This window comes from Stegostoma tigrinum, chromosome 1 (assembly GCF_030684315.1).
Source record: "Stegostoma tigrinum isolate sSteTig4 chromosome 1, sSteTig4.hap1, whole genome shotgun sequence".
Taxonomy (NCBI): Eukaryota; Metazoa; Chordata; class Chondrichthyes; order Orectolobiformes; family Stegostomatidae; genus Stegostoma; species Stegostoma tigrinum.
In genome coordinates, this window is record NC_081354.1 from 77,689,144 (window position 1) to 77,717,028 (window position 27,885).

Here is a 27,885-nt window from a genome sequence, read left to right on the forward strand (position 1 = left end):
ATGTTTTAACCCAGAAGATAGTAGAAATGTGGAATGTGCTGCCTGAGAGAGCGGTAGAAGCACATGTTCTCACAACATTTAAGAAGCATCTGGATGAGTACTTAAAATGACATGGCTTGGTAGGCTTTGGACCAAGTGCAGGTAAATGGGATTAGTGTTGTTTAGTGTTTAATGTTCGGCATAGACATGATGGGCTGAAGGGCCTGTTTCTGTAGTGTATGACTCCATAACTGTCAGAGGATCCATGTATCCTCATAAACTGGATTCAAACGTGAGTCCCTGTTATTTTACATGATATTGTGCATAACACCTGCACTGCACTGGTAGCATATCTTATTGACACAAGCAGTGTTAATTTGAAAAGGGATTAAAACAGCTTGTTAAAATAGGAGTAAGGTTCTCATCTTCATTGTCAAGTGTCTTTATATTACAGCAGTCTTTATTTGTTTGTGTTTGTGTGCATGTTGTTTAAGGGAAGCTGTCATTTCATCTTTTATTTACTTTTGTACAACATATGGGATGCGCGTTGTGTGGTTCCTTATTTTATTTCCATTATTGGTGTCTGTCTCTGTTTGATTCAGGTTAGACCTGCCCCTACTGTTACATCATGGAGTAACCAAACTTCCACTGCCCTTTCCAGCTTTCCATCAGCTTCTGCATCTAACACACAGGTACAACAGTGTTAACCTACTGCTCTCTCCCAAATTAGCAGCCTGTCTTCACACTCAAACAAAAAAGAATTGCATTGGAAATGGGGAAATATATATTCTAATATTGAAATATACTTTGCTAGCTGTCTGATCTTTGACTATGGTTTATTGATGTCTTTCCTGAATATTTTTTGTTTAAATTTGAAAAGAGCTCTGAGTATTGACTTTGGATTTACGTAGGTATCAGTTCAAACAACTAGTAACTGATTGTCTTGTGTATTTTGTGTTGCTTGGAAATATTCAGTCAATAGATCTATTTCTGCAAAGTGGTTCCCTCCACCCATGAAATGTCCTCGTGGAGCACATGAAACACATTTGAAACAATTGAGAATATTTAAGATCAGTACAGTAGTCTTCCCCACTTTTGTGACTCTTATTACGGAGTTCATTGAAATTTTTTTTACTCATTAAAACACCCTTGCACTACCGCCAACCCACATACATTGTAGAAAAGTATTTGTATGTGCCTAGATGACTCATGATTTGTTGTAACAAAATATAGCAATGTTTGCTGCTCAGGTAATGATGCTGACAGAAATTCTGAAGTATGCACATAATAGTCACTCGAGAAATTATGCTGCTGTTGCTTTGTGAGAGTCTCACTCCAAGCTCTCATCATTGTCAATTACGGGGAAGGCTGAGTGTTGTTGAAGGTACGACTTTTCACATTACAGCTAATGATTTTTGCTGAGAAGGCTGTTTCCACACATTCATTTGTCAGAAGTATAGGTAAAAGAGAAGAGAGCTCACTGCCAGTTAAAAGATGTAAAATCACATTAATCCTGTCTGTTAAACATTTTGAACCACAAGCTATTCAACTTGAGGAAAGAATTACAATCCCTAATGATTTGTATGAAAGCCACTATTGCTTCTCTGTCCAGTTCATTTTGGGTATGGACTTTGAAACAAAATTCTATACAAATCCATGAAGCAAAACTGACCAGATATACTCAGGCCATCAGTTTGAGCAGTTACAGTAAAGGATGAATGAAGAGAAAATTGATTGCTGACTTCTCCATTGGATTTTGGACATTATTGTTTCATACTGGCGTTTTGATTTGAATTGAAATTCACTATTTTGAAAATTTTGTTGAAGCTTTAATGTGAAAACAAGCCTGAATATAAGTAAAAATTTGTGTTGTGTTAGATACTTTGTATTTACTTTGAACATTTGGTTACCGAGGTAATGACAGATTTCTACTATTTGTCTTTTTCAACTGAAATGATGTCTATATACTACTGTTAAAATATGAAAAATTGTGGATTATTTGTCCAAGAAGCAGTTTCTTCTGTAGTTTATCTGGCAAGATGATAGACTTCTCATTGTAATGCTTTAAGAAGCTGTCTTTTCCTTTCGTTTACCGTTGAGCGATGTATAAAACCTTTTTGACTGAAGTTAAAATGATGATGTGAACAAAGAAGCAACTCGGTGCTTAAATCCATGTAGAAAATTTGAAATGATCTTGTATTAAAAGAACTAGGCACAATACGAGTCCAAGATCTCACTGCTTTCTATCTAGCTCGTCCTGTGAACCCTATGTGGAGTCCTCACTGTTAATTCAATGTTATCCTACACCCAAGAATTCTTTCTCATAATCCCTTAGCTTTGGTACTTTCCTCAATGCCTTCAAATACTTAGGAATAGCATTTTTAGTGGTTGCTGTCATTCTCCTCCCCTTCCTCCACCTTTTCCTGCCTTGTGCAAGGTTTCTGCCTACAAAGTTTTTAACGGCATGCTTACCCACACAAACAGCTGCAAAAATGTTGATTGTTTTAAAATTTGAACTGTTTTCCAAGACAACTGCATTTTCAGGATTTGAATATTATCACTTTTTAAGTGTAAATGTTTATCATTTAATAATATCATACACACTACTCCAATATGTTGTAATTTTTTAATTTTACTCATACTAGCTGTTTATACTTATATTTTTTTTAAACTGCATTTTGAATGCAACTTTATAGCTTCAAATGCTGCTTTGCTCTTTCACCCAGGGTGAAGCCCCACCACCTGGTTTCGTACTTCAGGGTATTTCAAATCCAAGTGGCCAGATCCAATCACCAGCTTCAACATCAACTGTTTATAACATGTATTCCCAAGTCGGATCCCGCCAGACATTCCCTCAAAGTAAGTGTAGTCAGCAATATCATGTTTTTGCTCTGAATTAATTTAAGTGCCGCACCACAGTGGCTGAACCACTTTATTTTTATTGGATATTTTAGAAAATATCTAGTAAGTGCTTGATACGTGATTTTTGTTCTAGTTTTATGTCTTTTAGCTACCTTGATCATCCTGCAGCTAGTTGAGATCAGTGGTCCCAGGCTCACAATGAATGTGGCCTATTAAAACTCTGAAAGAAGAACTCCAACAATTTAATAAAATCTCTATATAATAATAAGTAGTAAAGAGGTAGAAAGAGGCAGATTCCAGCTGATTAAATTTAAAAATTAGATGTGTGCATGGAGGTAGGCAGCATGCTGTGGTGCCAAATGACTGCTTTTGTATGTGTCGTAACCAAGGAAGAAGCAACTATGAAAGTCATATTGGAAGCAGGGGTAGTTAACAATGAGCAAAAAAAAAGGTGAACAGCTGTGATGAAGCCAGGTTGTATTTAAAGTTGCTCAGTCTCCGGGACTGTGCTGGCAACTACAGGTCAGTCAGTTTAATCTTGGTGATGGGAAAGCTTCTGGAAATCATTCAAGACAAAAATATCAGGCACTTAGACAAATATAGATTAATTGAGGAAAGCTAGCATCAATTTATTAAAAATCATGTTTCACTAACTTGATTGTGTTGTTTCACGAGGCAGTAGAGATGGTGGTTTAGAGTGAGGTGGTTTGCATGAAAGGCGTTTGCGAAAATGCTGTGTAATATACCTGTAAGCAACCTGAAGTCTCTTGACTGCAAGTGTCAGTGGCAGCAGGGACTGATTGATGTTATTTGTTGCTTTGGAGAAATTTTGTGGAGTGAATTCTTAGGATTCAATACCCAGGCTGCTGCATTTCTATGTATATTAAAATCTTAGACCTTGTTATACAGTGCCCAATTTCAAAATTTGTGGATAGCTCATTATCTGGAACTTTATTAATGAACTAGATGAGTAAACTAAATGTAATAGCTCCAAGTTTGCAGATGGCACCGAAATGGGTAGGAGGCTGTACTGTAAGGAGAGTGCAAAGATGCTTCGATGTGATTTGGATCAGTTAATTAGGCAAATGCATGGCAAACAAAGTATAAGGTGAATAAATGTGAGGTCATCCACTTTGTAACAAAATCAGGAAGGCATATATCTGAATCATGATAGATTGGGGAAGGGGAAAGTGCACCGAGACCTGGCTATCCTTGTACAGCAGTTGCTGAAAGCAAGCATGCAGGTGCAAAAGGCAATGAAGAAGACAAATAGTACGTTGGCCTTCTTAGTGAGAGGATTTGAGCACAGGAGCAGGGATGTCTTGCTGCAGTTGTATGAGATCATACCTGGAATATCATGTGCAGGTCTCCTTACCTGAGGAAAGATGTTATGGCTTTGGACAGACTGCAATTAGGACTGATTCCTGGATGGGCAGGATTGATATATAAAGAGAGACTGGTTCAGTTAGGACTGCATTCATTGGTGTTCAGAAGAATGATGAGGAATCACATTTTAATTTTTGTTTGTAAATCTATAGTAGTGAGTAAGATGAGGGCTTTTTAGAAGTGTTTATGCTGTGATCTCTCTCTTGATTGACTTTTAATATTAAGAATTGGTGTTAAGTTATCCCAGGGCAGTGTTTTTGATCAGTATGACTGTGCTAATGCTCGTTTTTGAGCAAATTGTGTGGTGCTTGTTCTTATGTAATTTCAGGGTCTATAGATTGTGAAAGGGGAAGAAATGACTTTTAATAGAATGATGTGCTCTTCCTGTAAAATGTGGGAGATGAGGGATAATTTGAATGTTCCTGGAAACTATGCCTTCAGGAAGTGTGTTTGTTTGCAAACTCTATCTGACTGCGTGGATCGGTGAGAGTGGCAGTTACAGGCAATAAAGACTTGATGAGAGCAAGGAGGTGTGATGGATGGCAGTTTCAGGAAGGTAGAAAAACTGCAGATTCAGTCAAGAAGATGGTTGACTAGTAGGAGAGGTAGTCAGGTAGTGTAGGAGTCTCCTGTGGGTATTCCCATCTCAAACAGGTATGACATTTTGGATACACTATAGGGGTTGGCCTCTCAGGTGAGTACAGCACCAAGAGCCAGGTTTCTGGTACTGTGACTGCTCTCCTATAAAGAGGGGCTTGTAATGTCATCTTCCAAATGCTCAATTGTAACAGGGAACTCTCTAGTCTGGGGCACAGACAGACGTTTCTGTGGTTATCAGCAAGCCATCAGGATAGCGTGTTGCCTCCGTGGTGTCAGGATCAAGGATGTCTCGGAGGGAGTGCAGGATATTCTGAAAAGGGAGAGTGACCACCAGGAAGTCATTGTGCACATTGATATCAACAGCAAAAGTTGGGAAAGGGATGAGGTTCTGCAGAGAGAATATAGGAAATCAGGCAGGAAGTTAAAAATGAGGTCCTCCAGGGTAGTAATATCTGGACTGCTCTGTGCTAGAGAGAGCAGGAACAGGACAATAGAGCAAATGAATGCATGGCTGAGGAGCTGGTTCAGGAGTAAGGATTTACATTTTTGGATCATTGAGATCTCTTCAGGGGGTAAAAATGACCTGGATATGAAGGATGAGTTCCACCTGAATTGGAGGAGGACCAATATCCTTGTGGGGAGCTTTGCTAGTGCCCTGGGGAGGCTTTACACTAGGAACCTAGGCAGGGTGGGGGGGTTTGGATGGTGTGGAGGGTGGGGGTGATGGTGGGAGGTGGGGGTTGTGCGGGAGGAAACCAAAATGATAGTGAGAAAAGAGGAAAGGGCCAAGACTGGTACAATAGGTAAGAGGAGCAAATTGAGTAGTCACGGTAAGCAAGAATTTGGCACCGAATGAGGTAAGACAGGTAAATTCAACTGCATTTACTTCATTGCAAAAGGCCTTACAGGTAAGCTCGATGAACTTCAGGCATGGTTGGAAACATGGGACTGAGGTATTACAACTGTTACGGAAATGTGGCTCAGGGACGGACAAGACTGGCTGCTTCATAATCTGGAGTATCGTCCTGTCGGAAGGGTTTTGGCCCGAAATGCTTTTGTGCTCCTCGATCCTCTCTGACCTGTTATGCTTTTCTAGCTTCACGTCTGTTGACTATAAGGATAGAAAGGAAGGCAAACGAGGAGGGTGAGTGGCATTTTTGGTGAGGGATGACATTACGGCTGTACTTAGATGGGATATTCCTAGGAGATTGTCCAGTGAAGTTAAATGGATGGAACTGAGAAATGAGTAAGGGTAGTCACCTTGTTGAGATTGTATTATAAAACCCCCAGTAGTCAGTGGGAAATTGAGAAACAACTATGTAAGGAAGATCTCTGATATCTGTAAGAATAACAATGTTGTAACGGTAGGGGATTTTAACTTTCTAAACACAGACTGGGATTGTCATACTGTTAAGGGCTTCGATGGAGAGGAATTTAACTGTTTACGAGAAAACTTCCTTATTCAACATGTGGATGTAGCTACTAGAGAAGGAGCAAAACTTGACCTTCCGTTGGGAAATAAGGCAGGGCCAGTGACTGAGGTGTCAGTGGGGGAGCACTTTGGGAAAAGTGATCATAATGCTATTAGTTTTTAAAATAGCTATGGAAGATGAAAGAACTGATCAAAATGTTAAATTTCTAATTTGGAATAAGGCCAATTTTGATGGTATTAAACAAGAACTTTCAGAAGTTGATTGGGGCAGATATTCGCAGTTAAAGGGACAACTGGGAAGTGGGACATCTTCAACAATGAGATAATGCAAATCCAGAGACAGTATGTTCCTGTAAATGCAAAAGGTGAGCCTGGTAGTTGTAGGGAATTCTAAATGACCGGAAAAATTGAGGCTATGGTCAAGTAAAAGGCAGCATAGGTCAGGTATAGACAACAGGAATCGAGTGACTCCTTAGAGGAGTGTAATTCTAAAGAGCTCCAGCAGCAGAGAGATCTGGGATACATTTGCACAAGTTATTGATGGTGGTAGGCTAGGTTCAGGTAGTGATTAAAAAGGCATATGGGATTTTAAGTTTAACAAATAGGAGTATAAAGTGCAAAAGCAAGGAAATGATGATGAACTTTATAAAACACTGGTTCAGCCTCAACTGAAATATTGTGCTTAATTTTGGGAAGTGCATATTAAGAAGGATATGGAAATTTTAGTAAGTACCAAAAATGATTTACAGGATTGGTTCCAGGGATGAGGGACTTAATTTATGTGCATAGATTAGAGAAGGGAGTGTTATTCTCAGAGAAGAGGAGGGCAGAAGATATTTGACAGAGGTGTTCAAACTTAACAGTGGATTAGAGAGATTAGCTAGACAGAAATGTTTTCTATTTTTAGAAGGCCAAGACACAGACGACGGAGATAAATGGTAAATTGCAAAACAAAAACAACAGCAACATGAAGAATTTTTTTATGCAGGGAGTGATTATGAGCAGTTTAAAATTCTGTCATATAGTTAACCCCTAATACTGATGAAGTTTAATGTGAAGAACCATGCTTCCTCCTACACCACTTTGTTGTTTTTCCTCATCACAGTGGCCCTCTTAGACGTATAGCATAAAATAATAGCCGATTATTACTGAAGGAGCTTATCACTGGTTTTATGTTCTGCTTGATTTTTGACTAATATTTTGCTAAATTATAACCAGTATAATGTTTCTTTAACCTTTTCTTTCTTGTTTACTGATGAAGTAATTCTGTTCCATAGCCTACCAACCACAACAGTTACCCCAAGGAGCAGGGGGATCAACTTATTATCAACCGCATCAGCCTTCTGCACCTCCACCACCTCCTTCCTACCCGTCTGCATATTTGCCTTCTGTTCCCTCTCATTCTTTGCCTCCTTCTGTGGCTCCTCCTTATGCAGGACAGCCACAAACAGCCTCTACAGCACCTAGTTCTGCCTCTTCTTTTCCTCCTCTCTCTGGAGCATCCTATCAGCATGGCGGACCTGGAGCTCCAGCACCTTGTGTGGGCTATTCACCAACAACTGGACCAACAGGTACACTGCCTGCAAGTAATGAGCTGCCTGCCTCTCAAAGAACAGGTCTGTTGTTGTTAGCATGTTGCTTTCATTGATTTTGTTTGGAATGCATTTGGCATTTATTATTGTAAGACTGGCAACAATTTAGGTCTCCGCTTCACCTGAGTTGAAATACAGGTGAAGAAAGCATGGCTATCTTTAAAATAGATTCATATTTGTGAAAACTAATTGGCTGAACTAATTTTGTTTGTTCACAAACAGTAGTGCATGCTGTGTACGTGGTTAAAAATGATGCACGCTTTCATTTATCTCCCTTTTGACCATGTCTGTTTTTTATAAAAGTAGTAGACTAAATTCACATACATACAGTATGCATGATGATGATCCTTATGATGATAGCATGTAAACACTGAAATGTCTCTGCCGCGCTTTGTTTTCGGTCAACTAATAGAGACTTTGAGTTCTTATAGTTTCTGCAATCCCTCAAGGAGGAGGGCAGTTTAAGTTAGAATGTCATGAACCGATCTTTTATCTTCATTAGCATGTCATCCCAATGGTTGAAACATAAATTTTTTTAATATCACATTTTCGCCAATTATTTGAACAAAGGCAAGTACTTGGTTTGTTGAGACTACCCACCACTGTTGTGCACAATGATAGCTCTACCTTTTTTAAATTCCCATCCCTCCTCATTTTTCCCCGTATTCTTTGATTTTACTTCCCAAGTGTATACCCGCCTCTGTGCTAAATACCTCAGTGTGCAGTCACTTCGTAACCAAAGCATTTTCACAATTCTTTGTGTGAAAGTAAGTTCTTTGCTTGGATTTTCTTTCAGTCATTTTTCTTCAAAGCCTTAAGGTCCTGTTGTAAAATAACAGCTGAATGGGAAAGTTATTATCTTCATTATCTTAAACCAGTCAATCAAATCACTTTAGTTTAGTGGTAGTCTCTCTTCTCTGAGTCAGATGATTATGGCTTCAAGTTCCACTCTTGAAGCCTGACCACATAATCAAGGGACACACTTTAGGGAGGGCTACATTGCTGGAGGTGTAGGTCTTTCAGTTGTTTTGTCAAACCTGGTCCTGCCTGCCCTCTTAGGTGGTTGTAGTTCGTCCAATGACAATATTTGAAGAGCAAGGAATTCCCCTCCTGTATTTGTCAGTATGTATCTCTCAAACAACATCACATCATGTATCTCATTACTGTTTGTGGAACCTGGTTATGTGCAAATTAGTTTCTGCATTTTGCTAAATTATAAGTGCGAGCACCTCTAATGCATTTAGTTTGCCGTAAAGTGTTTTGCAACATTCTGAGATTGTGAAAGGTGCTGTAACATTGCAAGTTAGTTACTTGAATCCTTTAAGCCCATCATTTCCAAGTATTATAACACAAATTTACTCAGTGTCACAATATGACTGAATTTCTTCACATCAGTTGCCATTGTTTTACTTTGAGGCCAAAAGTTTCAGAGAACAATATTCTGATTTAAATCCGACCAACCCCATGGAGTAGGTCATCATCATAGGAAGTGTACAGTATTAAAATAAGGAAGTCCGGCTCCTCATTAGACTAGTTGATCACTTTTTGCTGTTGTGAATTAGCTTTAAATTGCTTATGTATTTGAATTGCCAGCTGTTTGTCCAGAACTTTTCTGTTTGTAGTTCTCAACTTTATCAGTCTTGCATTCAGAGGAAACCATCTCTCAATTTTACAGATGCTGTTTCATATAATCTCCCTAGGTTTATTCAAACAATGTCTATTTCTAATTTGTTTTAATAAACACGTATTTGGGTTACATCATAAATTCAGGCACTGCTCTAATTCTACCCTTTTCACATTCCAAATTTCAAGTGCTCTGTTATTGGTGGCCATACCATTAGAGTCCCAGCACTAAGTTCTTGAGTTCCCTCCATAAACTTTTATGTTTCTCTCTACCTTGCCTCCCTCCTAAAACATTCGTTAAAAGCTAGTTGTTTGCTTTTAGTCATGTGCTGTAAAATCTCCTTAGTGGCTTGGTATTATTGTAGCTCATTTCATATTGCTCCTATGAAGTGCCTTTATTTATGAAGCATCTATATTTCTACAGCACCTTTGACGTATCAAAACAAGTTGTTGATGAATTCAAGGATGAGGATCATTGGGTTATTAATTGTAGAGTACACAATTTATAAAGCATATCTTTAGATTAATGTCATCCGAATATTTGGTTTCTTTCTCATTTCTATTCCAAACTTCAGATCAAGACCTTATGGCCTCAGTACTAATTCCTGAGACACATTAATCCACAAATGTCCTTTCTCTGCATTTTATTCTAGCTTCCTTCAGTCAGCTACCCAGTCTAATTCTGAATGTTGACTTGAGGAAGAAAGGGAAAAAATTGTCCTGATTTAGAAATGCAGCCATGTGGCATTCAACTCTTACACAGCAAGCTCCATATACAACAATCGGATAAATTACTGGGTAGTGTGTTTCAGTGATGTTACTTGAGGGATAAATATTGGTCAGGTAAGCAAAACAACTGTGCCATTTCTCAAAATAATGTTTCAAAATCTTTTCACTTGAGGGCAAGAACAGAATTTTTCAAGAAGATGATTAGGTGTGTAGGAGGGTAGTACAGTTGAGGTACTTTACATGGACTTCAGTAAGGAGGTTGACAAGGTCTCACGTTGAAGAAGGTAAGAGCCAATGGGATCTAGGGCAATTTGGCAAACTGGCTTGGTGGAAGGAAGCAGAATGTACTTAGATGACTGGAAATCTTGCTCTTGAGGTGCACTGCAGTGTTTGGTGCAGGTTCTTTGTTGTTAGTAGAGTACATTAATGATTTAGACATGAATGTACGAGGTATGATCAGTAATTTTTCAAAAGACTCAAAGTTGGTGGTGGGACAACTAACAAGTAGGAAGGTATTTGTCTGCAGGACGATACAGATGGTTTGGTCAAATGGGCAGAAGAGTGGCAAATGGAATTTAATCTGGAGAAGCATGAGGTGATTTATTTTAGGAGGACTAATAAAGCAAGGGAATATTCGTAGAACCCTTGAAAGGTCAGGGTGACCTGGGTGTGCATGTCTATTGGTCCTTGAAGGCAGCAGCACAGCTAGTTAAAAAGGCACCTGGGATACTTGCCTTTATCAGTTAAGACACGGAGTACAACAGCAAAGAGGTTATGATGGAGCTACATGCAATATTAGTTAGGTGACAGCTGGACTACTATATGCAGTTCTGTTTGCCACACTATAAGAAAGATGTGATTGCATTAGAGACGGTATGGAAGAGATCTACAAGGATGCTGTTTTGGCTGGAGTATTTCAATTATGAAAGAGACTGGATAAGCAGGGGTTGTTTTCCTTGGAGAAGAGAAGGCTGAAGGAGGAACTGATGAATGTGTACAAAATTATAAGGCATAGTTAGAGTAGGTAGGAATAAACATTCCCCCTTAGTAGAGGTATCAATAACCAGAAGGCATTGATTTAAGGTAAGGAGCAGGAGGTTTGAAGGTAATTTAGGGAAAACTTTTTTCACACAGGGTGATGGATATCTGGAACTCATTGCCTTGAAGGATAGTAGAAGCTGAAACTTTCACAACATCTAAGAAGTATTTGGACAAACACTTGAAGTGTCAGAGCATTTTTTTGACGAAGCTTTTCTGATGAAGGGTCTAGGCCCGAAACGCCAGCTTTTGTGCTCCTGAGATGCTGCTCGGCCTACTGCGTTCATCCAGCTCCACGCTTTGTTGTCTTGGATTCTTCAGCATCTGCAGTTCCCATTATCTCTCAAGCTGCATAAATATTATGCTTATAAGAGCAGGTCACAAGCTGGAAACTCTGACTCAACTATTTTGCTTCGTGCCTGTTCACCTTCTACATGAGCATGATGGGCTAAGCACCTTTTGCCTTATGAGTGCAGCCTCCAACAACACTGAGGAACCTTATAACAACCTTGGTGAAATCAACCTGCTTGATTGGCATCCTATCCACACCCTTAAAAAGCACTTCCTCCAGAATACAGTGGCAGCAGTGTCTATCATCAGCAAGATGTGCTGCAGCAACTGGCAAAGGTTTCTACAACAGCACTTTCTAAACCCGTGACATCTGATATGTACAACAAAGGTGGCATGCAGATGGGAATGGAACAGCCTTTATGTTTCCTTCTACATTTCACAACAATCCCATTCAAATATACCACCACTTCTTCATTGTCACTGAATCAAAATCCTGGGAACTTCCAACCAAAATTACAGTTGTTCAGGAAGGCAGCACAGCATTTCCTCATGGATAGTCAAAGATAGGTGATAAATGTTGTGCTTGCAGGCAGTCCATATCCCTGTAGTTCATGAAAAGGAGTATTGTGGAGAGGCTCAGTGGAGCAAAGTTCATCCACATATTGAATTGCAGACTGCCCAGTGATATGAAAGGGAAATTTGACAGAGGAGTCCATCTGAGCTGCATTACAGATTAAATGAATTAAGCTCTTGTTTCACATTCCACAGCTGAATTTCTTTTAATGGCTGAGTTGAGGAAGTCAGTGAAGAAAAATGTAAATTAATTTTTAAATTAAGCTACAAGAAGCCACCTTCTTGTATTTATTCCATGAGGTGATGAATGATATTGATGCCATTTGTGGGGTTGAGCTCACACTTTTCCCGTCTCAACTATTGTCAGTTAATGGCCATCAGCCATCTACCAAATGCAGCAATTTACTGAACTCGGTTAGTCAGAGCGACAAATGCCACATATGAGCAATTGAATTAATTCCAGAGTTGTATTGCAGTGAGCTGGTATTCTCATTATGAATTGTATTATAAGATAGTTTTTGGTGCATTCATATGCAGGAAGACAGCAGCTGTCTGTATAACTTCACTCATGGTTTAACCACTATCCCAGCTAAAACTGTGTGGAGAACATCAATGCAGAAAAACAGAAGGGCTCAAATTTTATTCATTTTCAGCAGTTTTCAGATGTCCGAGATGTTAGAACTGCTGTCTTTTCAAACAAGCGTAAACGCCATGTTGAAAATTTTTGTATGTTACCGTTCCATATATCCTGCTGCGCTGTTGGATTAAAAAGCAGAGGCATTTATTTACTATGAAAAACGTTCATGATGAGTTACTTAAGATTCTTCTCTCCCTTTAGCTTTAAGATTTTTATTTAATCACCCAAGAGATGTGGGCATCGCTGGTTGGGCCAGCATTTATTACCCTTCACTGGTTGCTGTTGAAGGTGCTGGTGAGCTGCCTCGTGAACCGCTGCAGTCCACATGCTGTAGGTTGACCCACAACGCTGTTAGCAAGGGAATTCTTGGATTTTGACCCAATGACAGGGAAGGAAAGGCAATATATTTCCAAATCAGAACGTTGACTGGCTTGGAATGAAACCTGCAGGTGGTGGTGTTCCAAAATATCTGCTGCCCTTGCCCTTCTTGATGGAAGTGGTCACGAGCCTGGCAGGTGCTGTCTAGGGATGTTTGGTAAATTTCAAACTCATAATGTAAAATGCATTCCACTTGCTTTGGAAACAATATAAAACCCAGAAAGGTGCGACTCCCATTTTGCTGCAAAGTCACTGAGGTTCCAACAGATCAGGCTTGCATTTTTTTTCAATGCAAACACTATCACGTTCACTTTGGTGCTGTTTACATACTGAATGTGGGTTGTCAGGACCCATACGCTGTGTGCTTCGTCTGTAGCTGAGAATATACTTTGTGTGGCAAGAGGATTGCCGCTGTGAAGTACTTAGAGTTTTTGATAGATTGAAAGAAATTCATATTTAATACTAACTAGAGTTTCCTATTTTTAATTTTAAAATTCTAAATAAACAACTTACGAAGAAATACTGACCAGAAAGATATGCTTTTGCTCTCAGAGAATTTGAATGTTTTATTAATGCGCAGTATTGAGTCATCCTCCTATTTGTTTCCTCTAAACATTAGCATATACTGAATTACAAAACAATTCAGAAATTAGATAAGGCATGTCTTCTGTATTTCCTGTTCTGAATTTACTTTGCTTCTATCTACAGGAGACATATATTCTCAGGACCAAAATACTTCCCTAGAAGGTGAACTGGAGTTAGTTTAAAAAAAAATTACTCTAGAAACCTCAATTAATTTGGGAATAATTTTTTTCTAATCCAAGTGAAATCCTAATGATGTTGAATTTTAATTAAATCAATGAGACGGATCATTTGTAATACTCCTTTGATGCTAACCCCAGCACCCCTCAATGGACTTAGTTTAAAGTAGTATACCAAATATAGTCCATTTTCAAGTGTGTACTTTTCGTAGTGTTACTTGGCACTAATGCACCTTACAAATGCTGCTGACTTGCATTCTGTTTTGATAGCACTTTCATTAATAATTACTAAGGGGGCAAAATGCTGCTTCTTTCCCAATCGTTCTCTCCTCTGCCTCCCTCTGCATTAAATTTTGCTTCATTTTGTGCGATTAGCTTCATCTATTCAACTTTCTGCAGAAAGCTGAGTTTGTACAGCCATAAATATAAAATTGTCCCTTCTCCTGAATTGATGCTGTCAAATGTAGGATTTTTGAAAGACTTAGAAGAATTGTATCTAATCATGGTTGTTGGGAACACAATGGCATGAGATTGTGTTTTAAATTGAATGTGTTTGGATGAAATGCTAGCAAGTATAATTTAGAAGGTTATTATGGAGGACATCAGGGTCGACTTCCCAGAAACACAACTAAATTCAAGAAATAGAATTCTGCCATAATTGTTAACTGTATGAGATCTTGATCTTTGCTTTGCATAAGTAAAAAGATCTTTCTTATTAGAAAGTTTTCGGCCAGTTTTTTTTACTTTCACTAAATAATAAAGATTTGGGAAATAATAACATTTTCCCTTGGGATGGAAGTATTTCACACCAGGATAAAGCATTTTTATCTGGTCAAGTTCTGAAACAAAGTCAGGAATTCTTCCTGTTACCCTTTGTGTTGACCCAGGCAGGTGACCTATAACTTTGGTGCTAGTTTTATAAAGTTGTGAGCAGATTCTGTTGATATTAATTGCTCAATATGGTTGAGTGCTGTGTACATGTTTTTGTATGCTGCAACCACTGTGTAAAAATAATTTTTAATGAATATTTTAATGAAAATTGGTCATTATTGTCTGGTCATCTTAACATATAAATAATGAGCTGAAGTTACTTTGTTACATTTCAGGATTCAAAAGCCTGTTGTTCAATTTCTTAACTTTTAATACGCTCAATTTCTGCAAGATTCACTCATTTAATCTTTAACTGGCAAATTGCAGGGCAGAAAAGACTTTTTTAAACAAATTCTTTGCCATAAAGCACGAGTTGCTCCCCCCCCCACCCCAGGAATTTGTCCAGAAGTGTAATTTTTTTTGTGCATTACCACGGTTTGTAGCTGAGTGTCTCCACAGTTTTCAAACGTCGTATTTAGCAAATCAGAAATAGTGAATAAGTGATTACCAGCTTGCTTCAAAGTTTGAATCTTGTGAGAGGAGGGGAAGACTGAGTTGCAGGCTGGAGCGCTCCTCTTTAAATTCTCCTGTTCACTTTAAGAGTTTTTTTTTCCACAAAGTGAGAATGTAAAGAGGACCATGAGTGTCTGGAATGATTCATTTGATGGTTAGGATATGGCCTACTCCTGTGCTGTAAATTACTGGCTGTCTCTGTGAAAACAAAATTCAGAGGTGAACAGACTGTGGAACTTAATTTACCAATGTATGAAAATCTGGCTGAACAAAAAATTTGATTGCATCATTTAGGAATTCTGAATTCTGTTAATGAAAAATTGCTCAATCTTTATTGGAAATCAAATTATACAGCTATGGCAATAAGTAAAACCTTCATGGTAATTTGTAGTTGCAGGGCCTGATTTATGTTAGCAAACTTGCCATGCCAGTGAACAGCAGATGTATTTACACTATAAGCTAACTGCTGTTGTGAAAGAGAGAATTATAACACTCCTGTCTTCATGAACTGATTCAGCTGCATGATCATTTTGAATCTAGCTTTGCATCTGTTTTCTAAGTAGGGAAGACGTCGATTTTTAAAAAAAATTGCGACTAGTCTTTTCTGGAGGACTGAGAAATTACTTAAAGCCAAATTATCACCATTCCTGCCCCTGACAGTGAAAGAACTGAATTAAAGCCGACCATTGAAGGTCATCAACTGAGCAACTTAGTTCCCTCAGTGTTTTCTATAAACAAATACTGACAATTGGAAGAAAATAACAAAATAAGACAAAGGCAATTAATAGCTCATGGGCAGTAATAGTGATGTTGGCTGTACCAAGAGATAAAAGCACATAAGAACTAGGACTCGAAGAAGAGGATTAATGCTATGTGTTAGTTTACCCAGTCCTCATGCAGCTCAGTTTAAAACAACATTTCTGTTTCAAAGGACCTCAAAATGGTTGGAATGATCCTCCAGCTTTGAGTCGGATGCCAAAGAAGAAAACCCTGGTAATTAAGAAATGTTTGATTTTTTTTCTTTTTGTAAGAAATGGTTATTCTGCGATTAATAGTAAGATGATCAAATAAGTTGTTGTCAGATGGAGCAGATTTAGTTGGGGAAGGGTAATTGTCATAGAATCCCCCCACAGTGTGGAAGTAGGTCATTTGGCTCATTGAGTCCAAACTGACCCTTTGAAGAGTATCCCACCCAGACGCAGCACCTACCCCATCCCTGTAATGTCACATTTCCCATGGCTAATCCACCTATTCTGCACATCCCTGGGACATTACGGGCAATTTCCCGTGGCCAATCCACCTAGCCTGCACATCTTTGGACTGTGAGAGGAAACCAGAGCACCCGACGGACACCGACGCAGGCAAGGCGAGAATGTGCAAACTCCACACAGACAGTCACCAGAGGGTAGAATCGAATCTGGGTGCCTGGCACTGTGAGGCAGCAGTGATAACCGCTGAGCTATCGTGTCAACCAGTTTTATGCAACTTCCAATATGAAGTAGTGCATTCTCTTCTTATTTTTGTTTTACTGTGATGAATTTCTTTGTTCAAACTTACAATGATGCTATGTAAACTTGTCACTGTTTTTGCAACATTGTGCCAGAAATGGTACTGCAGTGCCATCATTAGAAGCTGAAGGAAATTCCCACAAGAAGTTTTTTTTACACAAGTTTAATTAAAATGCAATCATAAAAGGTTGCAAGAGACAATAAATGCTAAATTGCTGTGTGTTTGATTAGGTGAGTCTGTTTATTATTGATGCTTGCTGTGCATGATTGATTAAGCATAGATTTGGACTCAGAAAAGTAAGCAAACTTTAGAAGTTGGTGGAATAAGAGCTGGAAACATGAATGAGCAGACGCTATAGAACACTTAATAAATTCCTGTTTCACACACTTTACTGTTTCATCTCTGCTACTTAGATGCATATTAAATCAAATAGACACAGTTGTCAGGAAATGTATGAATTTAAAAGACGGTTCTTGATTTGAGATGGATTTATATTAAATTATACTTAATGATAAGAGAAATAAAACTTAATGCTGGAAATGTACAACAAGGTGAAAATTTGTTTGGGTCAGACTGAAAGTTCCATTCACTATTTTGACCTGGTTACAACTCCTTACTAAATCTTGATGAAAATTCTTATAAAACCGTAGACTATGGTGCCTGTGTTTGCAGTGGTGCAACATGAACATGCACACAGCGATAAGGTTTGGAATCTCACTGAATTTCCTGTTACTACAAAACATGTTGCCTTTGGTTTGAAGACTGCAGGTATTCCAGAGAATAAATCTGTTTTAGGCTCCAGTAATGCTGTCATTACCCACTAAGACTTTGGACTTAGATGATGTGAGTGCAGTGAAAATAATTTTTAGTCAGACCTTGACATCTTTTACTGACAAATTTAATGTTGTTATGTTGAAAGTTCATTCTATTTGGGAAAAGGCAGATGGTGGAGTTTCCTCCTAATATCACAGCTGGTGATAAATGTTCTCCATCTGTAATTTTGTGTTCATATGATGATGACCTTGATGTATCTTTCCAGTACTTACTATTTTAATTTGAAGAGATTTTCATTAATCTGTTGTTTAATGTTGATTGTTTAGGAAAAGCCATTTTTAGATTCCTGCAGAACATGCAACAGAACCTTGGCTGTTTTGTGACTCATTAAACAATCAAGCTGTTTTGTTTTTTGTTCTTAGCAGCCCATTCATTGTTTTAATTACAATATTATGCAGGTACCAGGCAACTTTACTCCTCCTGCACCTATCACAGCTCCTATAATGAACCCAGTTGCAGACCCTCAGGCTCCAATGCAGCATCAGCAACCAACTCCTCCGCTGCAGACTTCGTTCCAGACTCCCCAGCAACTTTCAAGTCAACCAGCAGTTCAGACCCCATATCAAGGAATGATGCAGCCCACACTACAGACAATGATGCCAAAGCATAGCACTGAGGAAGCTCCTGGTGCACCTACTGGTGACATCATGCAGGTACAAGATTTTCCTGAGATTTTAAACTGAGCAATTCTTACAGACTGAGCAAATTTCCCTGAGATGGAATTGGATTACTCTGTTATTGCATGTTTGATCCTGGACAGCATAAAATGATATAAACAATATACTTGATACTTCTGCAGTTGCAAAAGGTTCTTCATTTGCATAAGCATTTTCCCTCGGCTTCCTTCGAATGAACTAAATTTGCTTGTTTCCCATCATGTCCTACCTCCAAACAAGTGTTAACTTAGATTCAGAATGAAGTTAGCATTTCTTTCTAAGTAGGATGGGTGACTGTCTCAGGTTAAAAAAAAACAAATAATGGATCATTCAGACACAGAACAGGAAGCGAACTGAAATCTTCAGGAACTTGGGCACATTAGTCGATACAGACAGAGAATGCACAAGTCTGGAACAACATATGAGTGTTAGAACAGTCAAATAATTTTTGGCAGAAATCTATCCAATGACTACTTGAGCATTTTACAGAGAGTAAGGTGGTTTATTTTGGAAAAAGATGATCACTTGCTCAGTGTTTTTTGTGCTGTATTCATTTTGGTTTTGACTTTATTTCCCCACTTCTTTTCATCCCCTTAATTAAGCCACAGCTAATTTCACTATAAGCCATTGGTCATGACAGGTGTCATCTTATAGTATCTTCTCCTACACAGTTGCCTAAGTCGGAAATCTGGTAACAACCTGCCCCAGTGGCAACCATTGAGTTTAATGACTGGAATAGCCCACGGCACCTAATGTTGACAACGTTGCTGTATGGAGGTTTTATGGTGTACATTTGGTAAAAGTAAGACTAGCGCTGCATGCATTTAACAAGAGTTGAGAAAATGTAGCTAATGAGCTAGATTGGAGAAATTGGGGTGCTGTTTTTGGAAAATGAAAGGCATAATCATCCTGAAGAACTATGGCGATTTGGGGTGGCAGCAGTGGACTGACTGAATTGCTCAATGGAAAACTGGCATTGATTCAGTGAGTTAACTGGCCTGCTGTGTCATAATGACTCTGACTCTGACTCTGTCTCTATCTATTTCCTCAGCCAGTACAACCGATAACCACTGAGAAAATTGCCAAGAAACCCATTCCAGAAGAGCATGCCATTCTGAAGATTATTTTTGAAGGATTGATTCAGCGGTGTATGACTGCAGCTACCGATCCTGTACGTGCTGTCCACAGTTGATATCATTTACCTTTCTTATAGGTAGTTAACAGTTTCTGCTGTTACTAATAGAGACTTAAAAATAGCACATATTTACAGGCTGTGTCTCTTTGAGAATTGTCATTTGTGCAGTAGGCCTGCGCCAGTGCTAACATTGTAAGTGATTTTAAAGTATGAGTCTTTTATATTAAACTGCATGGTGAAGATAAACTTCTGGTGGCTCAGGATCCAAATATATATAACATGGTGCAATATTGATTGGAGTTTGAGTCCTACCACGAGTTGTTTTTTTTTAAATTTGACTGGAATATAATATGGGCACTGCAGTTGTTTCCTGGCTGGAAAAAGGGGGAATTGGCCAAGGATTTTGTATCCAGTAAGGACCTCTCCATTGCAAAGTGTAGCTGTGTAAAGGCTAGGCCTGCGGTGAACCATTGCTGCAAATTTGGGCACAAAGAACGGACATTCAAGAGAAAGGCTTGTAAAGGGCGCTACATCTTACAAAATTATACCTGATTTGGAGGGAGTCATTCAGGAGAGAAAAGCTGATGGAAACTTGAAATCAGTAAGCAAGTAAAGCACAGTTGTGACTATGAGAAAATTATAGCATACTTATTTTAATTAAATATTTTTCTGCTGCTATTCAGTTACTTAGCAGATTATAAAATTTTGTTTATTTGTTCAGCAAACCAAGAGGAAGCTAGATGATGCAAACAAGCGATTGGAGTCTCTGTATGATAAGCTACGGGACCAGGCAGTAAGTAACCAAATATGAACTGCTTGCTTTTCATATTGCACTTTGTGACATACTGGGCCCCTCATTTCCTGCAGCATGGCTCTTGCATAGCTTACATAGACCAAGCATAAATATGGTTATTTCTCTCTTTCCTCCCTTCTCCAGAAAAGAAACGACGTGCATTATCTGAAGAGGTGATAATGTATATTTCCTAATTTCCATGTAATTGCAATTCCCCACCGCCGCTTTCCACCCTCTTCTGAAGCCAGTGTGATATAAAAGTAAATCTCCATCAATGATGGCCAGCCTCTCCTAATTACTTCCTTCATAGAGGGCACTTTCTGCATCCACATTTGCACCAGGGAAAGCCACAAAAAAGCATAATGCAAATCTGGACAGCTGACAGGTAGTGCCCATGAGGAAGGTTGTGGGCCAACTCGCAGCATTTCTGTGTGATTATTTTTAAATTCATCATGGGATGTGGGCATTGTTGGCTCGACCAGCATCTGCTCTGTGTCCCTGGTTTCAGTTGAGAAGATGGTGGTGAGCAACCTTTTTGAAGTGCTGCAATCCATGTGCCTTTAGAGAGGGAATTTTATAATTTTGATCCAGTGACAGTGAAGGAACAGCAACGTATTTCCAATCAAAATGGTGCGGCTTATTGAGAAACTTGCAGATGGTGGTGTTCCCATGAATCTGCTGCCCTTGTCCTATATGGAAGTGGTCATGGGTTTAGAAGGTGCTGCTAAGGACCCTTGGTGAATTGAACTTCTGAGTGCATCTTTTAGATAGTAGGCACTGCTGCTAAGGAGCATCAGTGGTGGAGGAACTGAATGTTTTGGATGTGCTGCTTTATGCTGGATAATTATGTTTTTTCGAGTATTGTTGGAGCTGCATTCACCTAGGCAAATGGTGAGTATTTTATCGTACTTTTAATTTATGTACAGGGGATACAAGAGTTGAGTTACTTGCTGCAGTTGTTCTAACCTCTTATCTGTTCTTGCAGTCACTGTTTTTATATGGCTGGTCCAGTTCCTGGTCTATGGTAACCTTCATGATTTGATAGTGGAGTATTGTGGGATAGGGACTTGAATGTCAAGGGACAGTGGTTAGATTAATTTTAAAGGATAGTCATTGCCTGGCATTTTTGTGGTGCAAATGTAACTTGCCCCTTTTCAGCCCAGGCTTGGATATTGTTCCGATCCTGCTGCATTTGGGCATGGTCTGCTTCAGCATGCAACCTCTTCTGAAATCTGACAACCAACAAAATTGTTGTTCTCTTTGCAATTTAATTTTCTTGCATCTGTTTTCATGAGTACAACAGGAAAACCTTCCATAGTATGTTGTTTTTCAGGAAGAATCCATTTGTAAGAAAGTCCTGACAATGTACTTGGAAAATCATAGTATGATCGCATGGAATAAAGACAGTTTCATGAAAGTAAAATTGTGTTTGATAAACTTAAGAGTTTTTTTGATTAAATAATTATTGGGGGGGATAATGAGGAGCTAATAGATGTAGTGTACTTGGATTTCCAAAAGGCATGTGATAAAGTGTCAAGCAAAAGGTCCATACATAAAATTTAAGGGCATGTGGAGTTGGCAGCATTATGTTAGCATGTTTAGAAGATTGGGTAATGGACTTAGAGTGGTGAATGGGCATAAAGAAAGCATTTTCAAGTTTACCAGCTATATCTGGTGGAATGTCGCCAGAATAAATACTGTGATATTAGCCATTTACAATCAATGTTAAAGACTTGGGCAAAGATCAAATATTAATTAACAGGTACCTAATATGTCAAAGAAAAGAAAAGGTAGTCTTGCATTAATTAATACTTCTAAAATAAACCTTACTAAACTGTTTTATTTTGTGTAACACTTCTGGCGGATATACGACAGGAATGGAGCCATCCCAATTTCACATCCTACTCTCCAATCGAAGGTGATCTCTTCTGAACAGCCCACGTCAAAACTTACAGTTTTATTTTGACAGTTATTCTATGCCATCCAGATTTTCCTGGATATAATTATCACCGGCTAGGTACACTTCAAACAAATTTCCTGTTCTAAATTGTCAAGAACCCCATTTGATCTGTTCCCTTCCTTTTGAAAAAGAAGCAAATTCTTCTGGGCATCTGAAAACCCTTTAACACAAGATAGTGCTCCTTCCTACTCTACACCAATAATTTATTTGTTCCTGTTTCTCAAAAAGCAGTGTCCCTTGTTTTTGAGATAAGAGTGTACTCCATCCTCCCTGTTTTCAGAACATATTGCTTTAAGCTAAGGGAGATTTTAAAAATAAAATTATAGTGTTCAGCATTCATGACATTTGACAATAAACATTGCTTCATTAGTTGAACTGTGTTTGTGATTCCTCTCAATTTTGATTATAAATCTCAATAACCTGTTGACAAATCTGATGTGATCTTCTGGGGAACAAAGTCCTTTAGGAGTCATAACTTAGCTATTAATAATAATGTGAGGATCACCAAGAAGCCACATTAATCTTGCCACTGATGAACTGGTAATGACACAGTCAAAGAAATATGTTCTTGATGTTAACATTTTTCTTCTTTTTCTTACAGCTCTCACCAGCCATAATTGGTGGCTTACACAACATAGCAAGGAGCATTGAAACTCGGAACTACAGTGAGGGATTAAACATCCACACACACATAGTCAGCACCAGTAACTTCAGTGAAATCTCTGCTTTCATGCCAGTTCTGAAAGTGGTTCTCACTCAGGCCAATAAACTAGGTGTTTGATTAAATAAGCCATGATTGAGAAAAGAAAGTTATGTACTTTAAAAAGTAAATATTGGCCAAACCTATGTTGGTTTAGATTAAAATGAAAATCCAAGCAAAGACCATTTGAATACCCATATAATTAATGGGAGAATAAGTTTCATTCCATATTGCATTCTTTTGCTGTCTTGCCATTGTGCTTTTATATGAGGCAAACATTCCAATGTATAATCAGATAAAATGAATTCAGTGGCAATGCATTCAATCTTTTAAATGTCTATATTGCCTGTTTTAAAAAAAATTTGCCATTAAATTATGTGACCTACATAGGATAAATTGAATCCATACAGTATTGTAATAATCCAGATGCATGCATTACTGATCAATCTAAAACACAGGTTTATGTGCCACTAACTTATTTTGTGGCAAAGTGTACATTAATGGAAAGAAGTGCAAAGCTTTGTCTAACATCAATGCAGACTGGAAGAGTATGCTGTATGTACTGGAAGAACATACTTGACTCTATGGCTGAGTCTCTGGTAGAAGTTGAAACAGCAGCTTGTCCTTCCCTGTGTTCATTTTATGATTCAGAAGTACACCTACAATTCATCTTTTAAATAAAGATTAATTTATTACATGCATTGTCTTTTTTTTTCTGTTAAGCTAGTCATAAGTCAATGCAGCTAAATATTAGGACAGTATATTTGGCAGATAGTGCTGCCTATTAACAGAAGAATCAGGAGACTCCTATAGTTCAGGATAATCCAGTTATGAGTTATTTTCTAGAGCATTTTGTGGGGCGGTTAAAGACAAAAACAAACGGTACGTTTTACTGAAAGATGTTCTTATGCAGTTGCACAGACCCACTCTCGCTTTTGGCTTAGTGCAGTACTGTAGATTGTTTTCTATTTGAAACAATCCACATGCTATATTCTAGGAAAATAAGTGGGAAACTCTCTTATTCCAATCATTATTGAAGCCTCAAATAAATGAATCTAATCTTCTTTATTTATAGATCAAAATTTCCATAACAAGCTGCATGTTTCCCACAACCAACATCTCCTCCCACTCTAATGAGGATAGTCACTTAACCATAATATTTCCAGATTATATCACTATAGCTAATGAAAACCACTCTTGAAGAAAATTGTGCACATTCAGAGTAAACGAGATTTTTGAAGCATTCAAACTAGTTGCAAACTTTAGCTTATCAAGAGGACAGTGACCACATCACATGCCAAATTAAGAGCCATTAGTTTTTACTTAGGTGTTTATTATGCACTTAAGGTTTCATTTTGTTCAGATATGGTCACATGCACAGTTTTAAAATTATCTTTTTAACAATGTCTGATGCTGTGAAATGCAATCTGCAATATAATCAACTGTCTCATTCTTTAAATTCTGATCAATGCTTTGAGCTGAAGATCATCAGTGTATTTGTCTTTTTCTTCATGTAAACTGTCTGACCTGATGATTATTCCCAGCATTTTGTGTCTTTATTCTTCCTTTGTACTCCATCCCAATCATTGCTAAAGATAGTTGCTTTGTTATTGTCAGAAAACTCTTAAGTAACCTACACAGTCTTTATAAACTCAGTTTAAGAAAACTAACAATTCTGCAGCAATATAAAATTTTGCTTCTTTACAACAAAAATCATTGGCCTTTGTTGTGTGATCACCAACTTTGTGCTAAATATGGCATAACCTAATTTAAGAACTGGTTGAGATAGCCCAAATTCAGCAACTGCTATTTCCAAATGTAATTAAATATGTATATTCCTCACTTGTTCAGTTTTTTGCATTCAAGTGAAGAGTCCATCATCTGCAGAGTGCTAGAGATAAATAAAGCTACAACATAAAATAGGTCATTCAACCTAATTAGTCCATGGCAGTGTTTACCTTCCATTTGCAAACTTAGTCGAAAAAAGTTCTTTCATGGGATATTAAAGACCAGCATTTATTATTTATCCCTAAATGCCCTTGAAAATATGATTTGCTGCTGCATTTGTGCCAACAGTGTTTTTAGGGAGGAGTTCAAGGATTTTTACCTAACAACATTAAAAGAAGAGCAGTGTATTTCCAGGTTGGAATGGTAACTAGTTTGGGTGTGGGGTGGAGGGTGCTTTTCAGGTATAGTGTTCCCATATGCATACTGCGCTGTCCTTTTAGGTGATGGAGACTGTTAGTTTGGAAGGTGCTATTGAAGGAGCCTTGGTAGATTGCTGTGGTGCAACTTGTTGGTGGCACACACTGATGGTGCAATGTATTGTTGGTGGGGGGAGTGAATGTTGAAGATGGTGGATGGAGTGCCAATGAAACAGGTCCTGTTTTGTCCTGGATGCTGTCAGGTTTCTTTAATGTTGTTAGAACTGCACTCATCCAGGCAGGTGGAGAGTATTTCATCACACTCCTGACTTCGACCTTATAGATGATGGACAGCATTTTGAGGATTAGGAGAAGTTTCTTCCTTCAGGATCCCAACAAGGAAACAAAGAAACCTACAGCACAGGAACAGGCCCTACGGCCCTCCAAGCCTGCGCCGATCAAGATCCTCTGTCTAACCTGTCATCTATTTTCTAACGGTCTGTGTCCATTTGCTCCCTGCCCATCCATGTACCTGTCCAAATATATCTTAAAAGATGCTAACGTGTCTGTGTCTACCACCTCCGCTGGCATCGCGTTCCAGGCACCCACTACCCTCTGTGTAAAGAACTTTCCACGCATATCTCCCTTAAACTTTCCTCCTCTCACTTTGAACTCATGACCCCTAGTAATTGAGTCCCTTTGACCTGCCCTCGAAGCCATAGTATTTATGTGTTCCTGGTCAAAGGTGACACCCCAGGATGTTGATAGTGGGAAATTTAGTGATGGTGATGCCATTGAATCTTGGATATGGGCATTGCTTGGCACGTGTGTATCACAAATGTTATTTTCTACTTATCCTAAACCTGGCTGTTGACCAAGTGTTGTTGGCATTTAGACATAGACTGCTTTGGTGAGGAGTCACAAATTAAACATTCTGCAATTGTTGAACAACCCCACTTCTGACCTTATGATTGAGCTCTGGTCACATTCATCCACTCTGTTCCCATATTGCTTTACCAGGTAGATGAAGGAAAATGGAATGTGACTTGCATGTTAAAAAAACTTTCTGCTTCAGTCACTGACCTTGGACGTGAATTATAAAGCATAATCCTTTTCTTCCAAGTATGTTAACATAATCTTTAGTCCATGTCCTGCATGCTTCATCCCTCTCTACCTGCCTTTCTCGTACTTACAAAATGTCAAACTTGACTTTCACATTTGAATTATGCTGAATATTGTGCAAAATAATGAGGTCCAAGTTTTTTTATCCAATTTCTTCATAATTGATAACATTAGAATGCTCTCTTTAATGGTTAAATATATAATTCAAATATGATTTAGAGATAGAGAAGAGTATCTGAGTCAAAATGGCAACTTAAAGCAAGATTTTAACAAATTAACAGAAGGAATAATTGGCAAATTTTTAAATTTTATTAGGAACAGAAAATGCCAAAGCTGGGCAGAATTGAACCAAATTTGCAAAAATTCTAGGTCTTATAGGTAGCTTATAAAGCACAACCAAACATTGAATTGAATTGAATCAGGTTTATTGTCACATGCAAGTTTATAAGTCACCACTATTTTCTGTCCAAAGGTACCCAGGTACAAATTCTTAGGAAAAGAATTGTGGGTAGAACAATAACAGATACAGATTTGCACAAATTTGAAGTATTTGAGTTGAGAAAAATTGTTTTCATACCTCATTTGTGAGTGTTGTAAAATTGAAGGACGAAGTTAAAAATAGTACATGTTCAATCAGTGTGACGAAGCAATCAAGAAGACCAACAATACCTGTGTTATACTGTACCCATTATCAGTTCCATGCTTTTGCATCATGAAATATTTTGTCATTTAATCTGTCTTGCACTCCACCCTTTCAGAGGCGTTCCCTTTTATTCTTGGCTCCATGTTTTGGGACTAATGTAGGCTTTTTCATCTTGCAAACAAAATAACGAATGTGACATTCACAAGGTTTGTTAACTCAATTCATGATTAAAAACTCTAAATGAAGTTAACGTGCACATTTCAAGGCAATAGAAGACAGATTTGGGGCTGATAGCAGGATGTTATAACCAAATATACTTCAAAAATAAAGGAGAATGTGAAGGCATTGAAGAGAGTGTAAAAAATATTCATAAGATTTCAAAATCCAGGGATGAAAGACTTCAGTTACGTTGTTGTTCTCTTGAGAAAGCTGAAGATTGAAAAGAGATTTAATAAAGATTTTCAAAATCATGAGTGATCTGGACCAGCGTTCCCTCTAATTTTCTTTCTGGCTGTGGGCCTTCTGAGGTCCGTGGGTGGCAGTGACCTCTGGAATGGATAAGGACTGTTTCCATCGGTAGATGGCTTAGAACTAGAGAGCACAGATCAAGGGGATGGCGAATAAAAAATAGAAACAACACGAGGAAAGATAGCAAGTGGTTAGTATCTGGAATATGCTGCCTGAGAGAGTATTGGAGGGAGGTTCAAATGTGGCTTCCAAAAGAGTATTGGATAATTGTATGGAGAGGAATCAGTACAGGACAATGGGAAAAAGGAAGTAGAGTTGGACTAGAGGAGTTGCTCTTCCAGAAAGCTGCCATGAACATACCAGGTCATATTGCCATGTCCTGAGCTGTCTGGATTCTTTGATTGCACTGTATTAGCTGTAAGACATTGAAAAATTCATCTAATCACATATGAAATGTTCTGTATAAATCCAGTATTTTGTTCAAATATCAGAGCAGGTTCTCAGTTTAGTGAGGATGATAACCATGAAATCATGGGGGATAATAAAGAGAGGACTATAATGTCTTTATGCATGAATAAACAAAGTGAGATGAGTTCTATTGTATCTGTGTTGGTGAATTTGTGATCTAATTTGAGAGCAAGGTGTGAAAAACCAATT

General features: G+C 38.4%; 1 protein-coding gene across 9 annotated transcripts in view; it reads left to right on the forward strand.

The window, feature by feature from the left end:
• sec31a (SEC31 homolog A, COPII coat complex component) overlaps nucleotides 1–23,548 on the forward strand; it is a 95,222-nt gene extending 71,674 nt beyond the window's left edge. For 2 of the 9 annotated variants that reach the window (XM_048527809.2, XM_048527836.2), the window contains 9 exons: nucleotides 582–671; nucleotides 2,706–2,838; nucleotides 7,537–7,875; nucleotides 13,829–13,867; nucleotides 16,196–16,257; nucleotides 18,006–18,260; nucleotides 19,315–19,434; nucleotides 20,120–20,191; nucleotides 22,753–23,548. In XM_048527809.2, the coding sequence (XP_048383766.2) occupies nucleotides 582–671; nucleotides 2,706–2,838; nucleotides 7,537–7,875; nucleotides 13,829–13,867; nucleotides 16,196–16,257; nucleotides 18,006–18,260; nucleotides 19,315–19,434; nucleotides 20,120–20,191; nucleotides 22,753–22,932 (1,290 nt within the window). In that variant the 3' untranslated portion in view covers nucleotides 22,933–23,548. Of the gene's footprint in view, nucleotides 1–581; nucleotides 672–2,705; nucleotides 2,839–7,536; nucleotides 7,876–13,828; nucleotides 13,868–16,195; nucleotides 16,258–18,005; nucleotides 18,261–19,314; nucleotides 19,477–20,119; nucleotides 20,192–22,752 lie in introns of all 9 variants that reach the window. The other 7 variants (XR_007247217.2, XM_048527825.2, XM_048527855.2 and 4 more) reach the window with 7 other exon arrangements.
• Nucleotides 23,549–27,885: the final 4,337 nt, after the last annotated feature.